Source organism: Scyliorhinus canicula, chromosome 13 (genome assembly GCF_902713615.1).
Source record: "Scyliorhinus canicula chromosome 13, sScyCan1.1, whole genome shotgun sequence".
Taxonomy (NCBI): Eukaryota; Metazoa; Chordata; class Chondrichthyes; order Carcharhiniformes; family Scyliorhinidae; genus Scyliorhinus; species Scyliorhinus canicula.
The window spans coordinates 136,225,450-136,245,072 of record NC_052158.1 but is presented as its reverse complement, the minus strand read 5'-3'; the positions used below and the strand labels follow the sequence as shown (position 1 = coordinate 136,245,072).

The 19,623-nt window shown below is 46.9% G+C and overlaps 1 protein-coding gene across 1 annotated transcript in view; it reads right to left on the bottom strand.

Moving 5' to 3' along the window:
* Window positions 1-11,478, bottom strand: part of LOC119976361 (transmembrane protein 255B) — a 109,834-nt gene extending 98,356 nt beyond the window's left edge. Inside the window, 1 exon segment of the mRNA XM_038816845.1 lies at window positions 11,229-11,478. Within this exon segment, the coding sequence (XP_038672773.1) occupies window positions 11,229-11,280 (52 nt within the window). The 5' untranslated portion in view covers window positions 11,281-11,478.
* Between the last annotated feature and the right edge of the window lie 8,145 nt (window positions 11,479-19,623).

Below are 19,623 nucleotides of genomic sequence, written 5' to 3'. Positions count from 1 at the left end.
AACAGGATAGACGCACTAGAGATGGCAGAACAGTGGTATACAGTCATCAGGTAATTACCCTGGGAGTCCTCAACATCAACTCTGGACCCCATGACACCTCATAGCATCAGGTCAGACATAGGTAAGGAAACCTGCTGATTGCTGCCTACTCTCCCCGCCCCCCACCCACCCCAACCCCCAATCAGTACTCCTCCATGTTAAACGCAACTGGGAGTAGACACGGAGGATGATAAGGACACAGAATGCACTCTAGGTGGGGGAGTTCTTTGTCCATCACCAAGAGTGACTCAGTAGCACCACTATTGACTGAGCTGGCCGAGTCCTAAAGGACATAGACTGAGTCCTCAGCAAGTGGTGAGGGAACCAACAGTGACTGCATCCCTCGTCACTGGGAAACCCGTGCACCGGCGCGGGACCGGAGTATCCCGTCGGAGTGAACCGAAATCCTGGTAGATCACGCCAGTAATTATGTGCAACTTACAAACTTGGTGCCTATAACTTTACTCAGGAGCAGTCAAGGATTCTGCAAATTTTATACAAATTTTGGGTTAGTTCACTTGTGTTGGGTCTCCAGAGTCTGTGGGGCTGGAATCGATCATGCACTAGCCCAGCGTGTTGTAATACAACTCACTGGAGGAGGAGGCTCCACAAATATCCCCATCCTCAATGATAGAGGAGCCCAGAATATCTGTGCCAAAACAAGGTTGAAGCATTGGCAGCCAACTTCAGCCAAAAGTGATAAGTGGATGATCCATCTCGGTCTCCTCCTGAGGTCCTCAGCCCCACGATTGTCAATCGTCAGCCACTTCAATTCACCCCATGTGATATCGTGAAATGTTTGAAGGCAGGGGATACTGCAAAGGCTATGAACCCTGACAACATTCCAGCAACAATCTGCGATTTCTGCACCAGAACTGGCCAAACCCCTAGTCAAGCTGTTCCAGTACAGCTACAATACTGGCATCTACCGACAATGTGAACAATTGCCCAGGTATGTACTGTCCACATAAAGCAGGGCAAATCCAACCCAGCCAATTACCTTCAGGCTATCTTGGAACATCAGAAAAGTTAAGGAAAGTGTCCTCAACAGTGTTGACAAGTGGTACTTACTTGGCAATAAACTGCTCACTGATGCTCAGTTTGATTCTGCCAGCATCACTCAGCTTCTGCCCTCATAACAGCCTTGGTCCAAACATTATCATGAGAGCTGAATTGAAGAGGTGAGGTGAGAGTGACTGCTCTTGAAATCAAGTCAGCATTTGACCGAGTGCGGCATCAAGGAGCCCCAGCAAAACTGGAGCCATTGGAAATCAAGGGGTAAAATCTCCACTGGTTGGAGTCACAGCTGGCACAAAGGAAAATTAATATGGTTATTGGAGGTCAATCATCTAAGTCCTGCAGGAGATCCTCAGGGTAGTATCCTAACCCCAACCATCTTCAGCTGCTTCATCGGTGACCTTTCCTTGATAATAAGGGCAGAAGTGGAGATGTCCACAGATGATTGCACAATGTTCAACACCATTCGTGACACCTCAGATACTGAAGCAGTCTGGTTCCATATGCAACAAAACCTGGACAATATCCAGGCTTGGACTGATAAGTGGCATGTATTATTCATGCCACACATGTGGCAGGCAACATCTTTCAAGAGAGGATTTAACCATCTCCCCATGACATTCAATGGCATTACCATTGTTGAATCCCCCACTATCAGCATCCTTGGGTTACCATTAATCAGAAACTAAAGTTGACTAGCCGTATAAGTACTATGACTACAAGAACAGGTCAGCGACTAGGAATGCTGTGACAATTAACTCACCTTCTGACTCCCCAAATCTTCCCACCATCTACAAGGCACAAGTCAGGAGTGTGATGGAATACTCTCCACTTAACTGGATGAATGCAGCTCCAACAACACTCAAGAAGCTCAATACCATCCAATACAAAGCAGCCCACTTAATTGACACCCCATCCACCACCTTCAACATTCACTCCCGCCACCATTGACGAACAGTGGCAACAGTTATACCATCTCCAATGTACCTATGCTCCTTCACCATCACCTTCCAATCCCAAAACCTCTACTGCCTAGAAGGACAGCGGATATATGGGAACACCACCACCTGTAAGTTCCCATTTAAGTCAAGCCACACACCGTCCTGACTTGGAGCTGGTGTCAATCCTTCACTGTCATTGGGTCAAATCCTGGAACACCCTCCCTAACAGTACTGTGGGTGCACCCACAACGTTTGGAGTAGCAAAGTTACAAGAAGGCGCTCATCACCACCTTCACTATGCTATGTTGCATACATTCTGGAGAATATCATTACACATTCCACTGATTTAAGGACTTTAAATTTAAAATGACTTCAAAATGTGGTTTCAATTTCAACCAACTTCATGTACCATTGAGCAGCTTGCTTGGTAATTTCAGAGGGAAATTAAAAGGTGTGGTTCTGGAACCAGTCATATATAGACAACACTGGGTAAGAGTGGTGATATCTTTCCCTGAAGGACATTTGTATCTTTTGTATTTGTATCTTTTATTGTTATAAAACCATAAATGCCGTAATAAAATGTTTGTGAATAAAAAAAGAAAGGGTACAATGGTAACATCCTTTTTGCAAGCACATCACTGATTGCATTAACAGCATGCAATTAAACTTTACATAAATTGGTTTTCACTGTCAGATTTGGCCTGAGCTGCCAATGCTCGTCATGTGTTTAGAGATAGCTCACTCTGTGAAGCAAATTTGGAATGCTTATTTTGTCAGCAATAGTCCTAATGTAAACCATGGCGGATTCTGGTATAAGGTGGGAGGTGGGGGTTACGTGTAGAGATTAGAATGGGGGCTACTGCAGACCTGGAGAATGGGCTGCAGAATTAACATGGAATAAAAATAGAAAATGCTGCAAAAACCCAGCAGGTCTGGAAGCATTTGTGGAATGAGAATTAGAGTTAATGTTTTGAGTCCGTATGATTCTCCTTCAGAGCTTGATGTAGAAATGTGATGGATTTTATAGTGGGTGTGATGAATGCAACAAATGGTCATGTTTTATATTTTTTGCAATAATGTTATTAAAACTTGGATTAATATGCATACAGATACTATGACTGCTAGAGCAGATTAAGGTGTCGTAAAACTGAGGTAATCAGTGATTTGTAGGTGGAATGTTCTGCTAATAGTTCTTGGGAACCATTTACTTGTGCACAGATAGCTAACTAATGGAATATTGTTTGTACTTCAAAGACCCCTGGGGTGTAGATAATAGATGAGAGGTATTGTTTGGTCCTGGCTAAACAAGTCAAGGAGCATCCTGTAGGAAGAGACAAAAGAATGCCTTATGCTTTGGGTACAGACTATATAGTTAATGGGAGGAGCCAGATCTGTGTGAAACGTCAGTTGATCCTAGAACTTTCACCTGAACAAAAGTGTTTCAGTTTGGTCATGAAAGGTTCTCTCTCAAAATAATCCGCACAGAGAAAAGCAAGTAGAAATCTGGTTGTTAACTTTATTTGTGAGTGGTGTTTGAAATATATTGGCTTGCTTAATTGGAATATAGTAACAGGTTTAGGAAGTAAGTTATGATTTTCACTTTTCTTAAGAACTGTTGTAACTGTTAATCTATTTCTTTGTTACCATTGCCATTAATTATGTGTTTAAATTAAAGTTTGTTTTAACATAAAAGATCTCTATGGGTCAGTGTCATCACTCCTGTGGTGCAGTAACAATTTCTCACAGTTTTACAAATTGAAAATAGCTGGGCTCTCGTTCGGGATCTTAACATGTGGATGAGAAGAGATGGAGCAAAATAGAAGGCTAGTGATATGTGGGAACTCAGGAGAGATTTGACACAGACACAACATAAAGGGAGTAGGAAGGTGCTAATAGGTAAAGGTCAGATAGTTGAATGTGTTAATAGTAGAAGAAAGGTCAATGCTCTCTGAATGCAAAATATATGTCTCCATTTCTGATGATTGACTGTCTACTAATGTTTGTTACATGCCCACCAACTTACATAACTAACTCAACTGCTCCTCCTTACGCCCTGATTATGGTAAGAACTCCATCCTTTTTCTCAGTTTCTCCACCTTCGTTGCATCTCTTCTGATTGTGCTATCTTCCAAATTGGGGCTTCTGACATATCTTCCTTTTTCCTGAGCCAAGGTTTCACCCCCCCACCCCCCCCCACCCCCCCCTCCCCCCACTATGGTTGACAGGACCCTCAACCATATCCAGCCCATCCCCCCTACCTCTGTCCTCACCCCTTCCCCTCCTTTCCAGAATCATGATAGCGTTGCCCATGTCCTCACTTTTCACCACACCAGGCTCCAGATTCAAAAGATCACACTCTGCTATTTCTACCAACTCCAGCATGATGCCACCATCAAACACATCTTCTCCTCACCTCCCAGGTCAGCATTCTCTTGGGAAAGTTGCCTCCCTGACTCCCTGGTCCGTTCCTCTACCATTCTAACATATCTTCCCCATCCCACTGCACTTTGTCATGCACTTACAGGTGGTATAACACCTGCCCTTTTACCTACTCCTTCCTCACCATCTAAGATCCCAAACACTCTATCCAGGTGAAGCACCAATTCACTTGCACGTTGATCAATTTGGTCGGCTGCATTTGCTGCTCACAATGCATTCTCCTCTACACTGGGGAGACTAAATGCAGACTGGGGCAACTGCCTTGCTGAACACCTCCGCTCAGTCTGCAGGCATTGCCCTGACCTTCCTGTCACTTGGCATTTGAATTCACCATCTTGCTCTCATGCCTATATTTTTGACTTTGGCCTGCTACAATGTTCTACTCAACTCAAACTGGAGGAACAGCAACCCATCTTCCGATTAGGCACTTTACAGCCTTCTTGGCTTAACACTGAGTTCAACACCTTCAGACGATGAACTCTTTCCTCCATTTTTATATTTATATTTTTCCCCTCCCCCTCCACGATAGGGCCTGCCCTTAACTTGTTCTTATGTTGTGCTTACAGAGCCCACTGACCCTTGCTCTGCTATTAACACATTCTGTTATATGACCTTTAAGTCACTATTCACACATTTAATCTTTAACACTATCATTAACACTCACTTTGTCTTGTGCCTAAAACATGTTTGTCAAATCTCTCCTATCCCTGACCTTCTACTTTGTTCCACCTGCTCCACCCACCCTCTTCAATAATATAAAACCCATCACATTTCTCCCTCTCTTTGACTCTGAAGATGTCATATAGACTCAAAACGTTAATTCTGTTTCTCTCTCCACAGATTTTGCCACACCTACTGAGTTTTTCCACCATTTTGTTTTTATTTCATATTTCCAGCATCCGCAGTATTTTTATTTTATTTTAGAATTAACACAGCACAGTCTGGACCCCCTGGCTCCACACAGAGTTAAGTACAAATTTGTTTCTTCAGTGACCTTTGATCCCTGGTTGGGCTGCTGCACCCTGAAAAAAAAATTGTCAGAGCTTGCGTTGTGCAAGTTCCAATTAATCTTCACAAATTTTACAAGCTGGTCACAAAAAGGCCACAATATTGAAGGTAGGCCTATGCTCATTTGCCCAGCCTTGCCGCTGACCAGTAGAGATATTGATACATGACCCAGAGGAATGGTGATGGCTAGAGCTGGATATTGTTATTCTCTGTGCAGAATTGATTCCAACAAACCTGAGGCCATCTCACCAATAATGCTAAAAATCCAGTTCATTTTGCATGCCAATGTTCCAGGACACAGCAAGCCACAACTACAGCTTTCACCAGTTAGCTATACTGAAACCTACAGGAGTAATGGGACATGGCTGTGTGGATATGAAAGTAGCTCAAGGACAGATACAAGTGTAGTGGTGAATGCTTGTTATTCAGACTGGAAGGAAATACCTAGTAGTGTTTTCCAGAGGGTGATACTTGGAACACTTCTTATTTTGGTCTGCACGAATGGTCTTCAGGACATAATAAATTGGGAAGTGGGCCGAGGTAGGATGCTCTTTCAGAGGGTCTGTGCAGATTTGATTGGCTGAATGACCTCCTTCTGCACTGCAGGAATTCTATGTTCTAACAATAGATCCTTAAGCTGAAACTCGAAACATTACTCTGTTACACTCTCCACAGAGATTTGCATATTAGCCTTTCTGTGTTACTTTGGCAATTACACGAATATGGCGGGATTCTCCCTTTTGGGGACTAAGTCCTCACACCTGCCGGAAAACAGGCGGGAATCACTCCGGACTTTTTCCTCGAAAGTCCGGGGTGATTCTCCGTTTTCCAGGGGGCTAGCAGGGCACCGGCAGCAGCCAGTGCTGTGGGACGGATGCCGGGGCCCTGCTGTCCAGACATGGCGGACCCACACAACGAGCCCGCGCGGAAGACGATAGGTTCCCCCCAGATCGCAATTGCCTGCCTATCGGTGGCCCCCGATCGCAGGCCTGGCCACAGCTGAGGCCCTCCCCGGAGTCAGATTCCCCCCCCCCCCCGCCCGCCACCAGGACCGCCACTGCGGGTCCGAGCTCCCGCCGGGTAGTACCAGATGTAAACCACGCCGGTGGGGGTTCGGCTGGTCGACCGCGGAGAATCACCGTGGGGCCTCTTTCAGCGGCCCCCAACCAGTGCCGGGCCCGATTCCGGCGCGGAGGATCAGAGAATCCCACCCATGATTTTTAAGTTTGCACTTCATACGAACACATCAAATAGGAGAAGTAGCCATTCGGCCCCTCAAATCTAACCTGCCATTCGATAATATCATGGCTGATCTGTGTGTTTCGAATACCACCTTCCCTTCTACCCCCCCCCCCCCCCACCCAGTAACCTTTGATTCCCTTACCTAACAAGAATCAATCTACATTAAAAATTTTCAGTAACCCGCCTCCACCACCTGCTGAGGGAGAGTTCCAAAGTTGCACTGCCCTCTGAGAGTAAAGAATTCTGCTCATCTGTGTCCGAAAAGGGCAACCCCTATTTTTAAAGCAGTTCCCCCTAGTTCTGGACTCACCCACAAGAGGAAACATCCTTTCCACATTCACCTTGCTTAGACCATTCAGGATCTTGTTTCCTTCAATCAAGTCATCTCTCCCTCTTCTAAACCCCAGTGGAAACAAGCCCAGTCTGTTCAACCTTTCCTCAGACAACCCGCTCATTCCAGGTTTCAATCTAGTCAACCTCCTCTTCACCACCTCCAACGCATGTGCATTCTTAAATAAGGAGACTCTCCTAGGGCAGCGTGGTGGTGCAGTGGTTAGCATTGCTGTCTTACGGCACTGAGGTCCCAGGTTTAATCCCAGCTCTGGGTCACTGTCCATTTGGAGTTTGCACATTCTCCCCATGTTCGTGTGGGTTTCACCCCCACAACCCAAAGATGTTCATGGTAGGTGGATTAGCCACGCTAAATTGCCCCTTAATTGGAAAAAATGAATTGGGTACTTTAAATTTTTTTTTAAATAAGGAGACTCATTAGGATGAAATGGGCAAAGGGCAACATGGTGACACAGTGGTTAGCCTGTTGCCTCACGGCGCCGAGGTCCCGGGTTCAATCCCGGCTCTGGGTCACTGACCATGTGGAGTTTGCACATTCTCCCTGTGCTTGCGTGGGTTTCGACCCCACAACCCAAAAGACGTGCAGTTTAGGTGGATTGGCCACGCTAAATTGCCCTTTAATTGGAAAAAAAATTGGTACTCTAAATTTATTTTAAAAATAGATGTAACAGGCTGACACAGAGTAGATGAGAGCTACACACAGAGAGGCATGAAGTGATTAGTTATGGTCGGAAGAAGGGGGAGGAGTGGAAATATAAACAAAATGGTACAATTTTAAATGGGGTGCAAGAACAGAGAAAATTGCGGATGTACCTACATATATCATTGAAGGTGGCAGGGTAAGTTGAGAAAATGGTGAAAAAGGCATATGGGATTCTGGGCTTTATCAACAGAAGCACACACATGCAACCACAAGGAAATGTCGCAAAAGCGTGCAACAGAATCTAGAGGAACTGAGGTTTTGTGATGGAAAACTGGCATAACTGGTTCCTGCTCTATTTTCCTGCCACAATAAAGTTTATTGCCCCAATCACGCATAGATATTACACCAAAAACATTATGAATAGCCTACCCCTCGTCAGTGGGCACTGCAACAGTATATCGTTCATGCACGAATGAACTGAGAAATCACATTTTAGTGCTGCTGTTATAATTTCAGTCGATGATTTGGCTTACACACAACTTTAAATATTCTGAGGTGTCTTGTGACACAGTTGGTAACGTTCATGCCTCTGAATCAGAAACTTTGGCTTAGAATCCCACTCCAGGCACTTGAAGACCACCAAAGATGTGTTCATAACCTGCCCAAACAGGTCGATTATCAACTGGTAAATCATTTCATTATAACTGTGACAGGTGGGAAGAGTGAGAAAGTCTCCTGCTCAGCCATGATTGTTGCAGAGTGGTACTTCCCAAGCTTTTTCTGTTCCAGGAAAAACTAGCTATGGGAAGAGACATGAGCAGTGTTGTGTTAGGTACACTGGTATAACACTGGCTGCAACTGGATGCAGCTTAGATCAGAAAGATACTCCAGACCTTGAAGTTAGTTCAATCAGGTTTATTGAACTAATAGCACAGTTAGCACAGTTCTCTGTGAGTTCGACTCTCTGCAAACTTAAGTGTGGTTACTCTGTCTGACTGAACCAGACTAGCTCTTAGCCACGTAGTGGAGGTGTGAGATTGTAACACCCTTGACTGACTCTTTAGATGTTCATCAGTGGAAAGAGGCGGAGTGTGAGTGCCTCGTTTCTTTTATAGTCAGATCCCACCCCTGAGTGTCCTGCCTGCTTATTGGTCATATCCTGTTCTCTGTGTCCATTAGCTGCTTGTCTGTGCCTGCCTGTATATCATTATGTGTGTGTCTGCATATCATAACAAGCAGATACTTTGTCTGTCTCATGTGGCACTAGGCATGGGAAAGCAATAAAGATAAATGTTCCACATTCCTACAACATGTTACATTTGAGAAATAGATCCTTGCATTGCTTAAATTTTAAGAACTGTTTAATTTCAATTAACTTGCTCTATGCTTATAAATCTTTATATTTTTTATACCTTTATATTTAATCACAGAATATTTTCAGGTCTATATTAAACAATGTTGAGAAATTGGAGTAATTGCCACAGTTACACAGAAAGGCTAATATACAAACCTCTGTGGAGAGAGTAACAGACTAATGTTTCACGTTTCAGCTTAAGGACCTATTGTTAGTTCATTCAGCCCATCGAATGTGTGCAGACCCTCTGAAAGAGCACCCTACCTCGGCCCACTTCCCCATCCTATCCCAGTAACCCCACCTAACCTGTACATCTTCGGATACTAAGGGGCAATTTAGCATGACATGTATAGCTTTCGTCTATGGGAGGAAACTGGAGCACCCAGGGGAAACCCACGTGGACAATTTTTAACAAATTGAGGCACTTAAATAAAATCAGCTCCAGTGAAATGTAGGAGAATAGATTGACCAAAATTGAACAAAACAATAAACTGGTACCAATGGCTCTCATGATGTGGAGATGCCGGCGTTGGACCGGAGTGAGCACAGTAAGAAGTTGTACAACACCAGGTTAACGTCCAATAGGTTTCCGGGTACTTCTCCTTCCTCAGGTGAATGAAGAGGTAGGTTCCAGAAACATATATTAGAATTAGAATTAGAACAGTACAGCACAGAACAGGCCCTTCGGCCCTCAATGTTGTGCCGAGCAATGATCACTCTACTCAAGCCCAGGTATCCACCCTATACCAGTAACCCAACAACCCCCATTAACATTATATTTTTTTAGGACACTAAGGGCAATTTAGCCTGGCCAATCCACCTAACCCGCACATCTTTGGACTGTGGGAGGAAACCGGAACACCCGGAGGAAACCCACGCACACTCGGGGAGGACGTGCAGACTCCGCACAGACAGTGACCCAGCCGGGAATCGAACCTGGGACCCTGGAGCTGTGAAGCATTGATGCTAACCACCATGCTACCGTGCTGCCCCGAATATATATAGACAAAGTCAAAGATGCAAGACAATGCTTTGAATGCGAGCATCTGCAGGTAATTAAGTCTTTACAGATCCAGAGATAGGGGTAACCCCAGGTTAATGGCTCTCATGGAAGACTTACATCAAATTAACTTGCATCTTGCAATTATACATCTGCTGCATATTTCCGGCATTTCGCTACTTCAGTTCCCATTTTTCCATTTTAAAAAAATACGTCCATGAATTCGGCGACTACTTTAATAGGACGGGGTTAAATTTCCTTTTCTACATTTTAATATTTTACCAGCTGGCAGACTGCATGTTGTTAATCGCTTCGAAGTAGTTGTGCCCTGAAATGCAAACCACTCGTCCTTGCGGTTTAAAATCATTTGCAAATTTTACTCGTCGCGTTTTCCAAAAACTTTTTTTAAACAGCCTTGTAGAGGATCAATTCGCAATGCACTCTCGGGTAACCTGACCCAGCATCGGAATATGCCAGCGTTAAGGATTTTACACGGCTGTTAACATAATTGTGAGTGAGGGCTGCCGTGCAACGCAACGAATTCGTATGGACATCGTGCGAATTTACACAAGACACAGCGCAATGTGGACCCATTTTAACGCCTTTCGCTAAATGTTGTCCTTCCAAACAAATACATGATGCGCAGGTAAGTGAACGCACATCGAATTCAACGGCGATGAAAAAGGCAAATGCAACCGGAGTTAAATGTAAACATGCATAAAATATTCCTTTAAAAGTCAGAATTACGGGAATGTGTTTGTGTGTGGGGGGTGGGGGAGAGAGATTTCTGTGAGGAAAAACTAATGGATAATTACAGAGGGAAAGCGGGTACGGGAATGGGGGTTGAGTTTTGGGGTCTTTGATGAAGAAAACTGACTGGATTTAGGATTGAGCACATTGGGAAACTCGGGCTGGAACACTTGGACACGTCCTCACTGCGCCCGCCCAAATCAGGCGCGATTCCATCCAGCAATGGGCTTCTTGGGCGTTCAGCGCGGTTCCTCCAGGGTATCATCTTGTTCTAAGATTTTTTTTAAAAAGCTATCACTACTCCTCAATTCAGGTTCCACGTTATTGAGCGGCCGAGGATCAGACAGCTGGCTCCTTGAGGGGAAAATAACCTGCTTTTCACAATTGGAAGAGAATGACAAATTATCTTCAGGGACATTGGTATTTACGAAATCAGCAACTCACCGAATTGTTCAAAACGAACGTGGGATTGATTTTGTTCCGGAGTCTGTTGCATCTCTCCACCTCCCCCCCACCAACCAAATCTAGATTAAATGATACAAAGTAGCGGCCTCGAGGGCGCAGACAAGCCGGGATGAGACAAGGTTATTCTGTAACTCTTTGTGGACGATGATGGACTAGACGGCGGCTTCACACGGGCTGAATCCGCCTCAGCTGTCCACATACTCCAGGTCCTGAGCTTGATCGCCTTGGCTCCACTCTCTCGGCTCTTGGGGGTGGCGGGAGAGATGTGCTCAGAGCCACTGCGCCTCCCAGTGTTGCCTCTCGCCCACAGAACCCCCCCCCCCCCCCCCCGGGTTGCATTCATCGCCCGCACATTCCAGCCACACATCGCAAGATGTCATATCACAGGAATTATATAGCCTTATTATATAGGCTTATATAGCAAAGGCAGCGCCTTTGACGGAAGTGAAAGTTCCACTGGAGCGTTAAAAAGTAAAGGTTGCCATGATGTGGAGATGCCGGCGTTGGACTGGGGTGAGCACAGTAAGAAGTCTTACAACACCAGGTTAAAGTCCAACAGGTTTGTTTCAAACACGAGTTTTCGGAGCACGGCTCCTTCTTCAGGTGAAGAAGGAGCCGTGCTCCGAAAGCTCGTGTTTGAAACAAACCTGTTGGACTTTAACCTGGTGTTGTAAGACTTCTTAAAGTAAAGGTTGACACCGAGCCTTGGGCAGGTCAAAATTTGGGCATTTGGCCCTGGGGGGGGGGGGGGGGGGGGGTGAGGGTTGTTTTCAGGATCACCTCAAAAGAGAGATGGGGCCACAGTGGGTTGGGGGTATGGGTATAGGCATCTTTTCATGAATAAGATTAACTGCATTTAATACGTTGAATATTTCATAACAAGTTAGAATATGCTTAATCATTCATAGATCAATAGAACTTTTGTATTTTTAAATAAGTTTGCAATAAATACATTTTTAAAAAATAGATCAATAGAGCTTTCCTCAACTTCAAATTGTAAAAACGAAATAAACACTTTGGAAGCAGCGGGAGCGCACGGCTGTGAGCAATGTTGTCAATGTTGTGAGCAATTAGCACACACTTTGCTTTTTGTATATATCCCTTGGCCTGTATTCCCAGCCTAGACTTTTGAAGAATGAGAGACGACCTCATTGAAACGTGCATAATTCGACAGGATGGATGTAGATAAGATGTTTCCCCTGACTGGGGAGTCTAAAACCAGGTGGCATCATCTCAGAATGAGGGACAGACCAGTTAAGACTGAGTAAGAAGTCTTACAACACCAGGTTAAAGTCCAACAGGTTTGTTTCAAATCACTAGCTTTTGGAGCACTGCTGCTTCCTCAGGTGAATGAAGAGGTAGTTTCTAGAAACATATATATGCAGTGGTGGACTGGGTTTAAAAATATTGGTTGCCAGGAGACAAAGGGGGCCCATCCACAACTACAATGCTATCATTTAATTTTCATAACGAATAAATAAAATTTTCCAAAAATACATATGGAAAAAAGGGTACAATTAAAATTTTTGTGGAACAAATGTGTATTTCTTAGTAATTACAGTGTACACGTACTGTACATATTACTGGCAGTAGATACCTTTCGGGGTATTACTGGGCGGCTAATGTGTCGATGGTGCGCAAGTGGATGATGGAAGGGGAGGGGGCAGCTTGGAAACGAATGGAGAGGGCGTCCTGTGGCAACATAAGCCTGGGGGCCCTAGTAACGGCGCCATGGCCGCTCCCTCCCACGAGGTACACCACGAGCCCAGTGGTGGCGGCCACCCTCAAGATCTGGGGGCAGTGGAGGCGACACAGGGGGGAAGTGGGAGGTCTGATGGAGGCACCGTTAAGAGGGAACCATAGATTCATCCCGGGGAACATGGATGGGGGATTTCAGAGCTGGCACAGGGTGGGCATCAGGCAGCTGAAGGATCTGTTTGTAGATGGGAGGTTTGCGAGCCTGAGAGAGCTGGAGGAGAAATTCGGGCTCCCCCCGGGAAACGTGTTTCGACATTTGCAGGTGAAGGCATTTGCTAGCCGCCAGGTGGAAGGGTTCCCCTTGCTCCCCAGCAGGGGGGCGAGCGATAGGGTGCTCTCGGGGGTCTGGGTCGGAGGGGGGAGGATATCGGACATATACAAAGTAATGCAGGAGGCTGAGGAGGCATCAGTAGAGGAGCTGAAAGCCAAGTGGGAGGGGGAGCTGGGTGAGCAGATAGAGGATGGGACTTGGGCTGATGCCCTGGAGAGGGTTAATTCTTCCTCCTCGTGTGCGAGGCTTAGCCTCATTCAATTTAAGGTGCTACATAGAGCCCATATGACGGGGACAAGGATGAGTCGGTTCTTTGGGGGTGAGGACAGATGTGTCAGATGTTCGGGAAGTCCAGCGAACCATGTCCATATGTTTTGGGCATGTCTGGCACTGGAGGAGTTCTGGAAGGGGGTGGCAAGGACGGTGTCGAGGGTGGTGGGATCCAGGGTCAAACCAGGATGGGGACTAGCGATCTTTGGGGTTGGGGTGGAGCCGGGGTACAGGAGGCGAGAGAGGCCGGAATATTGGCCTTTGCGTCCCTAGTTGCGCGAAGAAGGATACTGATACAGTGGAAGGACGCGAGGCCTCCAAGCGTGGAAACTTGGATTAATGACATGGCAAGCTTTATCCAGTTGGAAAGGGTCAAATTCGCCCTGAGAGGGTCGGTACAAGGGTTCTTCAGGCGGTGGCAGCCTTTCCTCGACTTTTTGGCTCAAAGATAGGGTGCAGAGGTCGCAGCAGCAGCAACCCGGGGGGGGGGGGGGGGGGGGGGGGGGGGGGGGGTGGCAACAACGGGTGTGGTGGGTTATTTAAGGTTGAAGTGCGGGCAAATTTGTTCGCAGTTCATGTTTGATGTTAATTGTTGCTTTGTTTGTTTTTTTTGGGGGGGGGAGGGGGGAGGGACAGCGCGCGCGGGGGGTCGGGCGGGGGGGGATGTCTGTTAAGAGGGAATATTGTGTAATAGTCTATGGTTAGGGGGGGTAAAGATTTTCATGTAAAAAATCTCTTCAATAAAAATTATTTAAAAAAAAAAATTACTGGCAGTAGATACCAAATGTAAATACAGAATGTTATAATTGAATTTTTATTTATTTTTTAAAATTTTAAGTAATTGGTTGATCTTTTTAAATAGTTTACTGCACAATTTACACATTAACAGATAGTTCAAAAGCACAAACGAGCATTGCATGCAGTCCACTATATTAGAGCAATCGTTTGTGTTCGCTAGATGATTGTGCGAATCTGCCAATAATTGCTTCTGCATCCAATTCATCTAACAATTCTTTTCAATGGATAGCAACATGTATGATTCCAAATTCTCCTCAGACAGCGAATGTCTTAACCTTGTCTTTTTGATCTTTAGCTTTGAAAATGTCCTCTCACATTAGACTTGAGTAACTGATAGTGTGCAGATGACTTTATAAAGTTCATAAAGGTTATCATATGCCTTGTCATGAAGTCTGTTGGATGCCAGAATTTTTAGTACACACGATGGGCAAGTGCTGCAAATTTTACAATTGTTGCAACTGGAATCCATATTCTCACCATCATTAAGCAATAGCTTTAATACATCAAAGTTTGAAGCAAAATAAAACAATTCCAATATTACTTGATCTTTGCTGATTTGTGGAAACAGCTTAATAATACCTTCCAATGCTTCATCTTCAAGGCCCTTCTCTGCAATAGTTTTAAACTTTGCTGGGTCCAAACAGGACAAATCTTTATACAACTGTTTGTGTTGTACAAAGCGTGATTCTAGTGACTGGACAATGCGATCCATTATTAGGTTAAACACATTTACTCGAAAATCAGCTAGAGAATCTGAGGAATTTATTTCATCATCAATAAGCTCATCTGCCATTCTTTTCTTCTTCCTCTGCCTCTTTTTTTTTTTTTTTTAATAAACAATTTTATTGAGGTAGTTTTTGGCTTTATAAACAGTTACAGACATCATCAGAAAGGAAGCAAAAAAGGCAAAAATGTGCAAACATCCACGTACTTTCAATACTTCCATCATACCGTATTGCACAAGCCCGCTCCCCTCCCACCCGTACTACCCGCCATATTTTCCCTCCTACTCTACTCTACCCCCCCCCCCCCCTCCCCCCACCCCCCTGCTGACGCTCACTCTCCCGCAAAGAAGTCAATAAATGGTTGCCACCTCCGGGTGAACCCCTGCACAGATCCCCTCAAGGCGAACTTAATTTTTTCCATCCCCAGGAAACTTGACATGTCCGCAAGCCACCACTCAGTCTTCGGGGGCTTTGAGTCCCTCCACGCCAATAATATTCGTCGCCGGGCTATCAGGGAAGCAAAGGCCAGCACATCGGCCGCTTTCTCCCCCTGGACGCCCGGGTCTTCCGAAACCCCAAAAATTGCCACCCCTGGACTCATCACCACCCTTGTTTTTAGCACCTGGGCCATGACCCCCGCAAATCCCTCCCAGTACCCCCTCAGCTCAGGGCATGCCCAAAACATGTGCACATGGTTCGCTGGTCCTCCCGCGCACCTAGCGCATTTGTCCTCTATCCCGAAAAATTTGCTCATCCGAGCCACCGTCATATGGGCCCGGTGAACGACCTTAAATTGGATCAGCCCGAGCCTTGCACATGTCGCGGTCGAGTTTACCCTACTCAGGGCCTCTGCCCACAGCCCATCCTCCATTTCCCCGCCTAGCTCCTCCTCCCATTTAAGTTTCAGTTCCTCTGTCTGGGACCCTTCCTCCCTCATGAGCACCTTATAAATACCTGAGACTCTACCCTCCCCTTCGTCCCTCCCAGAGACTATTCTGTCTAGGATCCCCATTGGCGGGAGGCGCGGGAAAGATGGGACCTGTCTACGAACAAAGTCCCGCAGCTGTAGGTATCTAAAATCATTTCCCCCTACCAACCCAAATTTCTCCTCCAAGCTCCTCAAACTCGCGAAGCTCCCTTCCAGGAACATATCACCCACCCTTCCCGCCCCTGCTCGCCGCCATACTCGGAACCCCCCATCCATACTGCCGGGGGCAAACCGATGGTTGTCGCAGATTGGCGCCCAGACAGACGCCCCCATCTCCCCCACATGCCTCCTCCACTGGCCCCATATCCGCAGGGTCGCCACCACTACCGGGCTGGTGGTGTACTTGGCCGGCGGCAGCGGTAGAGGAGCCGTGACCAGGGCTTCCAAACTGGAGCCCCTGCACGAAGCCGCCTCCACTCGCTCCCAAATAGACCCCGTACCCACCATCCACTTCCTTATCATAGCGATGTTGGCTGCCCAGTAATAATTGACCAGACTCGGCAACGCCAGCCCTCCCTCGCTGCGGTTCCTCTCCAACATCGCCTTCTTCACCCGCGGAGACTTTCCCGCCCAGACAAAGCTCATGATCAGCCCGTTAACTCTTTTGAAGAAGGACTGTGGGATAAAGATCGGGAGGCACTGAAAAATAAACAAAAATCGAGGGAGGATTGTCATCTTTACAGTCTGCACCCTCCCTGCCAGCGACAGCGGGAGTGCATCCCATCTCCGAAACTCTCCCTTCATTTGCTCCACCACCCTGGCCAAATTTAACTTGTGCAGCCTGCCCCAGTCTCGCGCCACCTGGATTCCCAAATACCGGAAATTTTCCTCAACTAACCTAAACGGTAGCCCTCTCAATCTGTTCTCCTGGCCCCTTGCCTGTACCACAAACATTTCACTCTTGACCGTATTTAATTTGTATCCTGAGAACTGGCCGAACTCCCTCAGCATTCCCAGTATAGTTCCCATCCCGGCCACTGGGTCCGACACGTACAGGAGCAGGTCGTCTGCATAAAGAGAAACCCTATGTTCAACCCCGCCCCTCACCATCCCCTTCCAACCCTCTGCGGCTCTCAGCGCAATCGCCAGCGGCTCTATGGCCAGCGCAAACAGCAGCGGGGAGAGCGGGCAGCCCTGCCTGGTCCCTCGGTACAACCTAAAGTACTCCGACACTTCTCTGTTGGTCCTGACGCTGGCCCTCGGGGCCTGATATAATAATTTGATCCAATCCACCAATCCCTCCCCGAACCCAAACCGTCCGAGCACCTCCCATAGATATTCCCACTCCACCCGGTCAAAGGCCTTCTCGGCGTCCATAGCCACCACTACCTCCACCTCTCTACCCGCCGGGGGCATCATTATCACATTGAGCAATCTCCTCAGATTGGCCGCCAGCTGCCTACCTTTCACGAACCCCGTTTGATCCTCCCCAATCACCTCCGGTACACAGTCCTCCATTCTACCCGCCAGTACCTTTGCCAGGAGCTTGGCATCTACATTAATCAGGGAGATTGGCCTGTAGGACCCGCACACCTCCGGGTCTTTACCCCGCTTTAATATCAGAGATATGGTGGCTTGTGACATCGTCGGCGGCAGGGTCCCTCTGTCCCTTGCCTCATTGAAAACCCTCGCCAAGACCGGGCCCACCAGCTCAGAGAACTTCCTATAAAACTCTACTGGGTATCCATCCGGCCCCGGGGACTTCCCCGACTGCATGGCCTTTAGGCCCCCCAATACCTCCTCTACTCTAATCGGGGCCCCCAGCTCTTCCACTCGCCCCCCCCCAACTGTTGGGAATGTTAACCCATCCAGAAACCTTTTCATCCCCTCCGGTTCTTCTGGCGGCTCCGAAGTATACAGCTTACGATAGAAGTCCCGGAATACCCTATTCAATTCTGCCGGATCCTCCACTTTGTGCCCCCCCTCGTCCCTCACTCTACCTATTTCCCTGGCCGCCTCCCTCCTCCTAAGTTGCTGCGCTAACAGTCTGCTAGCCTTTTCCCCATACTCGTACACCACTCCCCTCGCCTTCCTAAGCTGTTCCACGGCCCTGCTCGTGGATAGTGCCCCCAGTTCCGCCTGTAGCCTCTGCCTTTCCCTGAGTAAAACCTCCCCCGGGGACTCCGCGTGCTCTTCATCTATCCGGCCCATTTCCCTGACCAATCTATCCATCTCTGCCCGGTCTGCCTTGGCTCTATGGGCCCCAATTGAAATCAGCTCCCCCCGCACTACTGCCTTTAGCGCCTCCCACACGGTCGCCGCTGAGACCTCCCCAGTGTCATTCACCTGCAGGTAATTTTTTATACATTTCCGAAGCCTCTCGCAGATCCCCTCCTCCGACAGCAGTCCCACATCTGAGGAAGTGAACAAACGAACAAGGTGTACTTTAGGACCATGCGGATTGAGTGTTCACAGACAGGACAAAAGGATTCAGCCAAAAGCCTGTTTGAAACCATCGGGGGAAGGGGAGCTTTTGCCTCGTGGTAAGCAGGGGGCAAAGGATGATGGGATTACAAAGGCAAAGCGACCAATTAAGATATAGAGCCAGGTCAGGAGGTGTATAGAATGACCAATGGGAAGCTTATATGTGAATCTTACTGTGATTTTTGAATATATCAGCTAAAGCTCTTTTGTATTCTGTCTCTTTGGTCCGGAGTGCTGCAGGAGACAGCATGTGGGTCCTGCAGCTCTATGGATTAATGCAGCCTTGCAAGTGAGTCGATTAAATGATATTATACCTGCAAATCCATCTCGATTTAATTGAATCTAGACTGACTGCGAATTAACAAGGAATTAACACATCTAGCCTCCATTGCGGGCGTTGATACCTCGCTCCCCCGAACTGCAGGTCCACCCAATGCGGGGCATGGTCTGAAATGGTAATTGCTGAGTATTCCGTGTTCTTTACCTCCCCCCTACAGTCCCTGCTTAGCACAAAGAAATCTATCCTGGAATATACTTTGTGGACGTGCGAGTAGAACGAGTAGCCCCTTCCTGTTGGCTGTCCCTCCCTCCAGGGGTCCACTGCCCCCATTTGCTCCATAAACCCTTTCAGCTCCCTTGCCATTGCTGAGAGCCTACCCGTTCTGGGACACGACCGATCCAAAGTCGGGTCAAGGACCATGTTAAAGTCCCCTCCCATTATTAGCCTGCGAGAATCCAAGTCCGGGATCTTCCCCAGCACTCTTTTAATGAAGTCCACGTCATCCCAGTTCGGGGCATATATATTCACCAGCACCACTCTTCTCCCCTCCAGCCTGCCCCGTACCATCAGGTACTTCCTCTGCCTCTTAATTGGCAATGCTGTTTCCAACGCATCAATTTCCAATGTTTTATTTTCATCCATATTCATCTGTGAAATCCTGTCATTACATTTATTTACAAATTCCAAAGCCTTGCTGTGAACGTTATAAAATGTTCTTGTCTGTTCCTTCAACTTTGTTGTAGCTGAATCTACCAAACTCCATGCAGTAAACATATCTAAACCACTTGTCTGTAGATAACTTGATAACGGGGTTGTAGTTTCAAATATATACAAGTAAGTAAATGCTGTCAATATGGTTT